Here is an 11,191-nt window from a genome sequence, read left to right as displayed (position 1 = left end):
TACAAGAGGGGGAAAAAATATGTGGAAACAAGACATCATATTAAAAAAATTAGGCCAAAATGGATCTTCCAACTTGACAAAAACCTTATAGAGGCAGCAGAATTATTTACAAAGTGGTTAATAGAAGTTAACCTCAATATTTTGGAGAGGCAATCACAAACTCCCATAGAAAATTAGTGGGTAGAAGTGAAGTGTGTGTGAGCAAGGCGAGTTGGAATCTGGACCTAGCTTTTCCAGTTGGGAGGAATGGGCAGAAATTACAGAAACTACTGTGATAAGCTTTTGAAAGCAAGTCTACTATTAAGAAAACACATGTAAACTTCTGAATTTGAGGAAAGTTAAAGAAATCTTTGAAACAGTTTCACTTTATTCTGATATTTACCTATCATATATCATTTTGGTATTTCTAACTGAAAACAACAAAATATAGAAAAGTGTAGTACATACCCATTTGTGGAGTGTATCCAAATACCTGGTTTTAACTGTGTAGATGGAGTAAATTTTATCCCATTCACCCCAAGATGATTCAATTACTGGTTTTAATAAAGATGACTTTGATTCAAACACTTGAAAAATAGTCAGCCACGGGGAAAGGAAAATTCAGTCACGAGGGTCCAGAACAAGCCAGTGGCTGATGAAGACAAATGTGTAAACACATGTTGGCAGAATTGCTTTTTGGTTGAGCGTGAATCGGCCACACTCAGGAGGGCAGAAAGATGGAGTTGTGATTTATAGTTTTGTGCTGTCCCCGGACCACCACTGTCTGCTGCCTCCCACCACTGTAATTACAACCTGTTTCTATTAGAATAGTCCTGCTGCCCACAAACGCATCAGCTCAGCTGAGAGGATGGGAGGGGAAGAATCGCCTCCCCTTAAGAAAGCGTTGGTATTCAACCTCCGTTCTCGCCAAAAACAACAGGAGTGCAGAAAGAACGCAGATGATTAGACAAAGGTCAAAAAGAAACATGCAGAAAGGCTGGGCGCACTTAAAACATGCATTTTAAGATCCAAACCTCCAGTTACAGCTGGTGATGCATGTAAATTTATTCAGGGGAAGCATATCTCATAAAAATCCTTTGAGAGTATAAATGTTCATTCAGTCAGGCAATCAAATGTTTATCCCACCTATCGGAAAAACAAAGAGCTTGTCATTAATGTAGTTTATTTCCATTTTAAACCATTTCAAGGTCAATCTTGAGTTTGTTTTTTGTTTTTTAATGAAGACTCTTGTAAATCTCTTACACTTGTTTTACATTGCATTTCTCACATTTCAGCATTCACTCCAAGAATGCTATTCAGATACATCTGCTGAAATGAACTCGGTTCACTTTAACTGGGACATCACAGCATCTCCTAGTGGAGGAATGCAGAGCTGTTTTTAGGTCTCTTGGAAAACGCTCTGACTAACATGAAGCAATCCATTTAAGTCTCTCACATACAGTGCACCGCACATTTATTAACCCTTCTGGTGAAGATATGCATATTAATCCTATAAACAGATACATCATGAGTAAAATTTAGAAAAAGTCAGTCTTTACAATGACAAGGACAGTCTCATGGCAGGAGTAAAATATTTATTTTTTGTGTGGTGTGTGTGCAAAATTACGGGTGACATGTATTGACACTTAACAATTCTTTAGAATTTAGTGAATTATAGATTTTTTTATTTATTTTTTTTGTAACTTGATCAGGGTTTCTTATCTACTTATCCATTATAACATAAAACAGACTCCGGTTTCCTTCCACCACTGGTCACCAGACTGAATGAGGACCCATATTTATTTTGCCATCTTGCGCTTGACAATATAATGATGGTAGGAGGACTGAAAAAAACAAAACACCATAGTTTCCTGCTACAGGACTGCTGCAAACACTGACATACTTAGATCAGTAGTGGGGCTGCATATTCTCAACAAGATACTTTTCTGGAGCTGGAAGAACAGAATTCATTCTTGCTCTGATTTAAGATTTCTTGTAGGTTGTTTTTGAGACATAACCCAAAGATTTTTTTTTTTTTCCATTTGTGATGTCAGACAAAAGTTGTGGGAATGGGCATAGATGTTAGCAAACAAATTAGTCAGTTTAGCGTGGTTGATGAGGGCTGCAGCCAGACAGCCCTATGAGGACAAAGCAGCAGTATATTAGTACACAAATTATTGCTTCTTTTTTTTTTTTTTTTACATTACTCAGTGTGACATTGTGCTACCATAATAAAAACTAAGTTTATTTTAAGGTTGTTATTTTCCTGAGGCAAACAACCTCTGTATGTTTCAGAGAATTGCTTTATGCCTCACGTCTTGCTGGCATAAAACAGAGTTGTCACACAGTTCACAGTTAAAAGCTTGACCAGCCTAAACATCTATATTGTTAAGTTAACTTTCCAATAATACTTTTTTTTCCCAAATGGCCTCTATCTTTTCTCTCTCCCTCAAAGTGTAGGATTGTTCTCCCTATAAAAAGGGACTGATCACCTTTTACTTTTTTCCCTGGAACTCTGAACTGATAATGAGAGCTGGCGCTGAGCTCTGGTCACTGTCATTTATGCTGTAATTGGCCTGAAGGTGCAAAGGGCAGTCTTGCATCAAAGAGCACCAAGAACTAAGTGGCTTGCAGTGACAGAGATAAAAGAATACAATGCAAAGGAGGACTCTTAAACTTCTTCACTTGAGTCACTGTTTAAATGCAACAAACTGTTCAACAAACAATATATTTGGGGGTCAGCACAATTATTGGTCAAGTGAAACTAAAAATGTAAAAACATGGACATTTAAACCAAAGTTATAATTCTTTAAATCTTGCTGAGTTTATTACATTCTTCTTCCATAACATGGATCCTTTTGTAAGTCGACTGATGAGGGCCCACTCACCATGGAGATAGCAAAATGGGTTGTGAAGGCTTACAGTGTCTATATGAATATTTAATTAAATGTACTTATTTTAAAATGTATGATTTTTTATATATATGTAATTTCTGATTAGTTAGCTTTAATTAGTGATAAATGTGTTTTACTCTGAATGTAAGTCTGTCTTTTCTGTCCTACATGTCTTTTTAGGTGTGTAACTGAAAGGTTATCTGACTATCTGAGTAGTTTGTTATGTCTTATTGATGGTGGCGTTCTGCTTCTACTTTTCAGCTATCAAATCCACTACACAACTAATTCTAACTTGTTTTTTTGGAAGAGAGAAGAAGCACAGTAGTGGAAGAAAAATGTAAAAAAAAAACCCCCCATCTAATTCCCTCACTTTTGATATTGTTAGCTTATAAATAATCAACATTCAGTTTAGAATAAGACATTTACTCTATTCACTATTCTCGAGTTAAATGGTAAAAACAAAAATTCAAACCAATTCAAAAAAAGAAGAAAAGTTAATCAGGGTGGAATAAGTCAAATACTGAAAAAACAAAACTACAGCAGGACACACCATGTATCTGAAAATAAAATGAATTGTTTTTAGTCTCTGATCATTCATATTCAACAACCTTCTCCTCTGTTTACTTGTACAAATCACTCTTGTCTTGCTTGAACCAAACAAATTTAGCAAACCTGTTTGAAATTTAATACGATTCTTCATGACCCAATATACCAACGTCATCCAACAGAACAGATTCTGTTGTGAGGTTGGATTCAGGGTCTTGTAAATGCCTACACTTAGAGAAAAAAGATGCTAGGGAGATGTTTGCACTGATATCATAGCTCATTAGTGTAATAACCATGCTCTCGTCTGATCTATGTGACCACAGACTCGAGTGGTTAAGGCTGAATTTGTGACTTATTGATTCCTACGGCTTATTAAAGGCATGAGTATCTTGCTGTACAGAAACATGTGAAGGCAGGATTACTGGGAAATAGGAGTATTGATCGGATCAAGAAGTAGAGGCTTACGTTTCAAATTTTTAAAAAGAGCCTAGATTGAAGGGAAAGAGCAATGTTTTCTCTGAGATATAGGGAAATATTCTGATAAGTCACACACTGATAAATGCTCCAAAAGGCATTTATCATTGCTGTCAATAAAGCACATTATTCAGGTGAGTGTGAATGTTGATCAGTAAGGCTCACAAAATTATTGTTATTGTTATTGCTCACAAAATTAATACTTTTGTACTTATTTTGCTGCTCTTGTTGGTCCTGGTTCAAGAAATAACCCTTTGGCGTCCAACAGCCAATTACTGTAAACTCCACAAAAACTTGTCAGTGCAGCAAATGTCATCCTTCAAATTAGGAATAATTAATGGCTGATTTTATTTTATTTTTTTCTTCAAGGGAAGTAAAACATTTATAGCTCCAGTTCAGATTGTTGTTATACTTTTCTTCTAAAGCAGTGATTAAGCATCCAAGCCTGAATTCAGTATAATCTGTCAGGTAGTTTATGATGAATCGCTTTCAATTTGTTTTAATATTACTTGGTATCATTTATTAAAATCCAGACTTTTAGTTTGTACTGATGCAGTTTTAAAGATGACTTGTAGAGGTACACAAGATGCTCCATTTTATGCCATAACTACTCATAATAATTCAGTGCTCCTGTCCCTAACTCATTCAATCTCAGGCTTTGACAAACAACAACAAAATGACTGATAGAACGTCAAATAAATATATTTCAATAAGTGTTTAGTTATTGATTCATTGTCTAATTACAGTTGCTGAGGGTTTCCGGTAGGTGGCGCCGTTGTTTCACGTTCCATCTTGTTTTTGACGTCATATGTGGCGTAACCAGGAAGAGAAAAGTCACTTTAGCGGTAAGTACCCTTCTCAAGCTGCAGGAAGCTTCAAAGCTCAACAAAAACAAACCGTCTAACAGCGCCCAAAGCGTAAGTTAAAGGATACAGGTCGGTTTGGTCACTTTTAATAACTGATTCTTTAGCTTGTTATGTAGCTGCTACGCCTTTTAACAAAAGTCTTGTTCGATTATTGCCGCAGGGTCTCCATGGTCACCGTCCAGCAGGCTTGCAAATAGGTTTTCTTGTTGTGGAGAATGTCGTCTTGCCGAACAGGATCGTGGATGTTTGCTGCTGCCGCAGTGACAGTATTTCTATTGGACACGGTTGTTTTCGCTGAAGCTAAGGTAAAAACAAACAAACAAATAAATAAACAACAAGCTGATACTTCCTTATGATGCAGCAGAAGAGTGGATGAAAACGCAAAAGGTTTAGTCCTAAGTAATATTTAGATATGCTTAGTTATCGTGTTAGATTCTGGATAAAACGTTTTTAAACACAAACTTTTATGAGACGTAGTTTTTAGTCAAGAGGAAGAACACATCGTCCTAGTTATGATTATCTTAAGGGTTTGTTTTATAACTTTTTATTATCCCATTAATGATTTGCTTGCGTGTTAAGTTGATAAAAATATGTGGGTTACTAGAATATGTGGTTACTAGAAAACAACATAAACATGACAAGTGATTTAGGTTGAGATCCTGAGAATGTATCTTAAATATAAATGTTGATAAAAAAATTTAAAAAAACATCCTTTTGGAAGTTATTTTATTTTACACTTAGAATTACTTTTATCTTAATGAATTTCCATAAATTTACTTCTTCTATCAGACTGTGATATTTACTCATAACAGCTAAAGCAAAGACCATTAAATACGTTTTTAAGAACTAATTTGACTACCATGTGTTTGTGTTTGTCGATTTAAAAAAATACATATCAGTGATTTACTGTAAGTCATTAAAAACAAAAAAGTAAAAGGGATTAATAACATTATTTGCCAATAAAATATTTGTATTCACTATATATAAGTTAGTAAAACCTTGACATTTTTTTGTTTAAGTATTTAATTAGTTTTTATGTATTTTAATTAACTGTTTTATGTTATAATTTGTATTATTATAGTATTTAAGTATCTTAAAAACTTGTATTGATTGTTGATTTTAAAATATATATATTGTATAGATTCAGTAAAAAACAAACAAACATGTTTTTGTTAGTTAGTTTTTGTTAATAATTTGTTAGTTTTTGTTAGCTAGCTAAGCGACCAATGTGCCCTGTAGTAACATGTATTAAAAGAATATAAATTCATTTAGTACAACTGTGTAAAAACATTGATATTTTATGTAAGACTATGGGAAAGTCAAAGAAATGTTTTATAGACGTGACCTCCACAAGTTTGTTTTCAGCACAGGCTGAATGTTGAATTGTAATTATATCTAAATAGTTAAAGAAGGTGTTGAGTTCCTCAGGTTATTCCTAAAGCTGAATTTGTCCACTGCCATCAAGTAATACTGCTGCTCACAACCTGTGAAACAATTGTCAACAATCCTGGTGTGGAACATTTAGCCTTTATTCCTCTGGCCCTGTTTCTGGTTTGTTGGATGTGTACTATTGAACCACTTTCAGTCCAGAATAACCTGTGTACCAGAAACAGTTGCAAAACCTGTTGTGTTTGTTGGGATCTGGACCAGTTGGCCTCCAACTCTCAGGCTCATCTGTGATTTCTGCTGCTAGGGTTCAGCTCATTTGCCAACAAACATGAACCTTACTGCAACAGGATAATCAGTTAAATTCATTTGTTGGGATTTTTCACGTTGTTGTTGTTCTGTGATAGAGATTTCTTAATAGTAGAGGAATAATAGTGACACGTCCCTTTAAAGTGTCAATAAACTAGAAGCACAATCCTGACCCATGTTTTTCTTACTTTCTGCAGAGTTTTGAGGATGTCCGCTGCAAGTGCATCTGTCCGCCTTACAGGAACATCTCTGGGAATATTTATAACATAAATGTCACACAGAAAGATTGGTAAGAGGAGCCTTTTATTTATTTGAATCGGAAGTTCACTAAGACCAATAAATCAATTGTTGGTGAAGGTTTCTTGTAGCAGATTCTTGTCAAGTCTAAAGAGAAAAAATTCAATATTTCCTGAAATAATGTGTGCCTTTTACTCTGTCATAAATTGTTCTATTTAGTTTTATTCCTGACAGAGTGAAAGGTAACTCTGTCCCACAGTTTGCAATTTAATTGATTTTATGTTCTAACGAGGATTCATGTAATTAATATGCAACATAAACATGAATATTCTTCCATTTTTGGACTTTTTCTGTGGGTTTTTTTTCTTATTTGATTTATGATTTTTCTCATATGCTAACATAATCCCATGTCATTATGAATGATATATTCAATGTTTCAGCTTCTAAAACACCTGCAGATATCGGGGTTATTGTAAATCAGTATTGATTTAATAGTTTGCATTTCTATTCAAACTGTAAAGCTAGTTTACAAGTTAAATTTTTTATATATTTAATTCCTCTAACAGATTTGTTTGTTTTTAGTTGATTTTTTGTTATTAAAAGTGGAAAGAGAAATAAAATTTGATTTTATGGCTTATTTTATATCTCACACAAACCTGGCATTTTAACATGGGTATTTAGATTTTGTAAATTTTTGTGTTTGATCATTTATTGCTTTAATAATTGTATTTTATTTAGAAATGTACTAGCTGCATTAAACTGTTTTTCAGTTGCTCTGTGTGATGTAATGCAGGACAAATAAGGCAAAAGATACATGAAATATGCTTCTATCAGACTGATTACCGTAACCTGCTCTAGCAGTGTGTGTATGTTCTTGGAAAAGACTTTGAAGTTTGCTAGCCTGCATTGTAATCACCCATTAGAGCCAGAAAAAAACAAAACACCAACCTGACAGGTTATATTTAACTTCAGGTCTTTTTACTGGAAACTTGCAGAATTCGTACATGTGACATATGTATTTTTATTTTGAATTTGTGAATATGTTGCCAGCTTTGCAAAATGAACACATATTGTAACAAATTTGCAGCAACTGCCTCCATGTTGTGGATCCCATGCCGGTTCCTGGCCATGATGTGGAAGCCTACTGTCTGCTGTGTGAGTGCAAGTATGAGGAGCGAAGCAGCAACACCATAAAGGTACAGAGTGGATTTATTCCAGCTCTTTTCCAATCTTCAATACGACAAACATCAATGGCATGCTTATTCTGTATGTCTTACAGGTCTTATGAAAGAAGAAGATTTTTTTGTCTTTTTAGTAAAAAGACTTAACAAATAATAAATGGATTGAAGTATTAATGTTTAGTATGAAGTTTTCATGTTAGTTGGTTCTCAGATTGGAGGTTTTCTTAGATCGGATCTCGCTCTTACAATATTCCCCAGGTGACCATCATCATCTACCTGTCTGTCGTTGGGGCTCTGCTTCTCTATATGCTATTTCTGCTGCTGGTTGATCCTCTGATCCGCAAACACGACCCCTACACCCAGCCTCTGCACAACGAGGAAGACTCTGAGGTAACAAGCAGCACACATAAAGAAAATCATTGCGTTTCAGGGGTGATGTGAAGCTTTGGACTTACGAATAGTCCGTCTTTTCAATGTGTCTCTGCCTGTGTGTGTGTGTGTCTTCAGGAGATGCGTCCTCCTGCAGACGCCGGGCTGGCCAGAGGAAACACGGTGCTGGAGCGGGTCGAGGGAGCACAGCAGCGCTGGAAGAAGCAGGTGCAGGAACAACGCAAGACAGTTTTTGACCGCCACAAGCTGCTGAGTTAAGACCTCACTGCTGCTGAACTTCAACCGTCCTCGGTGTGACAAATCGCTCCAGGCTCAGTACTATTCCACCCTCACCAGCTGCACTATTTCAAAGCTAGCTTTCATTGATGTGCAATGCAATGACTGTATAACTTAAAATGTTCAGACATGTTTATCTAACAAGCAGATGGGTTATAATCTTGAAATTTGTGACATGAACTCTGTAACCTGAGTTAAAATGCAGCTGTGAATGCTTTGCACATTCGTAAGAGTAAATATATTCTCAGTTATTTTAAACTGCAGCAAAGCATGAAGTTTTGAATGTCTTTCGAAAATAATTTAAGTGTTTTAGTGATCGATGTGATGAGTTTTCTGCCCGTAGTTCTCTTGTTGCATGAGTTTTAAAAGTTACCTCACAAAAAAAGCACATTGAGTTAGTTATAATCACAGTGCTGCGATGATTGCCAAATAGTCCTTATTTCTGATTTGGCATTTGTAATTTATTGATCTGCTGCACTTGAGCATGTTCAGATTGAATTTTGAGTTTTGTAACTTACTGGTGTTTTTTAACCTCAAGCTGTGCCTTTTTTCCTAATCTCTCTCACTTCGGGAAAATGGATTTTGTCAAAGCAAAACAAAGATTTGTCTTGTAAATATTGGCCATTTATCACTTTCTGGATGTAGCCGAGGGCAGTCAGCCAAGTGATGCTTTAAATTAGAAGCTTTGCAATTGTATGAAAACGCTAATGTTAAAGTTGCCATTTACAACACAAGCATTCATAAACTCATTAAGGGTAAGCTCATAACAATTAGCCTTTCAATGGCGTTTTAAACAGATAAGGAATTTGAAAACACATTTTTATTACACAGAGCCTTTAGAGCCACGCCTCTCTAGAACAAACAGAGCTCAAACACAAAGAAAAGATTCATTTAGTCATTTTAGATAAATTAACACAAAAATCAAAACATTTGTGCTTTTACAAAGTAAACTTGCCAAGACCTTCAAATCTTAAATGTATATGTTGAACAATTTTAGTCTGCGGTCTGTGCTGAAATTCAGTCATTTACGGGAGGGATCTCACAGTTTGAAGACCGAAAGCAACGACTTAATTTGCTGACTCTACCAGTGATGACAGTGGTTGTGATAGGAGAGCAAATGTTTCAGGTGAGAAAACGTTCTTCTTACTCACATTCTGTGTTTTGTGTCCTATCGGACAGAGGACATGTCCATGGATGATATTATGAAATAAATATCAGGGTAGCACTCAACCACTCCTGGTAGAGTGCCGGCCTTTCAGAACTCTAAGTTGCTGCTTTTTTTTCTTGTTAATGCTCAAGCGTAATCCACATATGTAACATAATCCAACATAACCAGCAATCGGCATTGTGTTCAGCTGTTTTGTTGCTAAGTTTCTTGATTTTATGTATCTTTCTTAATTTTTGAGATAGAAATTATGATGACTGTAACGAGCAACACATTCCAAACACAACTGAGAAAGAAAATAACATAAAAATGGTGACGTATACCATTAAAAAGGTCTGTTCTTTGGTCTAATATCGGAATATATTTTATCTCCAGAAGTTAGTGTAGTGGAGCAAAATTTACTTCTAAGAAGGGAAGATGAAATTGAGACCTTAAACCTTCATTGGAGAATGTTTGAAAACTGTCACCAAAGAGCTGATTGGTGCGGCAGAATCAGGACACCTCGTGGCTATGAAAAGGGGATTTTTGCTTGTGTAAAAACGTTTCCCACTGGAGGATTTTTTATCTGTCAAAATAAGGCTCATTTTCTCACAAAGCTTTATTTAGTTCAACCTGCTGATGTTTTGTTGTCTGTACTTATTTAGTTTGTATTAATAATTGTTAATGGGGTTAATTTAAATATTTTTTGCCATAATGCTTTTTATTTATTAATCAAAAAGATTGTAATGATTTAGTGTTATTGTGAGGCAAGCCACAGGAAATATGTTTAGTGCTGTTCAACAATTACTTGATAAAAAATCTTACAACAAGCTATTACAGCTGTCACATTTCACTCTGCATATATGGTAACTGCTGATGTGTTAAAAAAAAATCCTCTATTTCAAAAATGTTCTACAAAATAATGCTAAGATATATTAAAGTTGTTCTGGTGGCACATGGTGACAAAATGCACAATTCACTTTTGTTTTGTGTTATTTTTCCCTTTAATTCCTTTTTACGTTTCTGTAATATTATCTCTACCCTCATGCGGTCATTGTTCTCGGTGTTTTCACATTTAGCAGCTGCAAGTTCAATAAAGGAAAACAAAACAATTGTCTTAACATTTTGTGATATTGATTTATTTTACTTTTGGGTCACATTTATTTATGAGCAATAGGGGGCGACAAAGTAAACTACAAATAAGCTCTGCTGGCAAATTCACTAACATCTCAACTTTAAGAAAATTATCAGATTATATGAAATTTTATACTGGTATATTGTTCCTGATAAACTGCTTTTATTCAGCATTATAATTTTCAGGATTCCATATAACATTTACTGAATAAAAAGTTATTTAAACTTGATAGGCTGTCACTAACCTCTGAATTGAGCCTATGAAAAGTACATTTAAAATTAAAGAATCTCATTTAAGCATCCCACATAATCCATTTTATTTATACCGTCATTAAACTAGAATGAATTGCTGTTCATGCAGCATCATATGTAGAC

The 11,191-nt window shown here is 35.0% G+C and overlaps 1 protein-coding gene across 2 annotated transcripts; it reads left to right on the top strand.

The window, feature by feature from the left end:
- The first annotated feature begins 4,711 nt into the window (after positions 1-4,711).
- On the top strand, positions 4,712-10,803 carry tmem9 (transmembrane protein 9). 2 transcript variants are annotated; one of them, XM_032574233.1, is made up of 6 exons: positions 4,712-4,810; positions 4,920-5,064; positions 6,652-6,743; positions 7,779-7,887; positions 8,131-8,262; positions 8,380-10,803. In XM_032574233.1, exons 2-6 carry the CDS (start codon positions 4,975-4,977, stop codon positions 8,518-8,520), a joined length of 564 nt encoding a protein of 187 aa, XP_032430124.1. In that variant the 5' UTR covers positions 4,712-4,810; positions 4,920-4,974; the 3' UTR covers positions 8,521-10,803. The 2 variants fall into 2 exon arrangements, with proteins under 2 accessions (XP_032430124.1, XP_032430114.1); XM_032574223.1 differs by having other exon boundaries at positions 4,712-4,828.
- Positions 10,804-11,191: the final 388 nt, after the last annotated feature.

The sequence above is a fragment of the Xiphophorus hellerii genome, chromosome 1, assembly GCF_003331165.1.
Source record: "Xiphophorus hellerii strain 12219 chromosome 1, Xiphophorus_hellerii-4.1, whole genome shotgun sequence".
In the NCBI taxonomy this organism is placed as follows: Eukaryota; Metazoa; Chordata; class Actinopteri; order Cyprinodontiformes; family Poeciliidae; genus Xiphophorus; species Xiphophorus hellerii.
The sequence above is the reverse complement of the archived record's forward strand: the minus strand, read 5'-3'. Positions and strand labels throughout refer to the sequence as shown.

Coding starts and splice junctions, on each gene's coding strand:
- tmem9 (XM_032574233.1), top strand. CDS start 4,975: ATGTCGTCTTGCCGAACAGGATCGTGGATGTTTGCTGCTGCCGCAGTG. Junction 7,888..8,130: donor GAAGCAGCAACACCATAAAG/GTACAGAGTGGA, acceptor AATATTCCCCAG/GTGACCATCATCATCTACCT. Junction 8,263..8,379: donor ACAACGAGGAAGACTCTGAG/GTAACAAGCAGC, acceptor GTGTGTCTTCAG/GAGATGCGTCCTCCTGCAGA.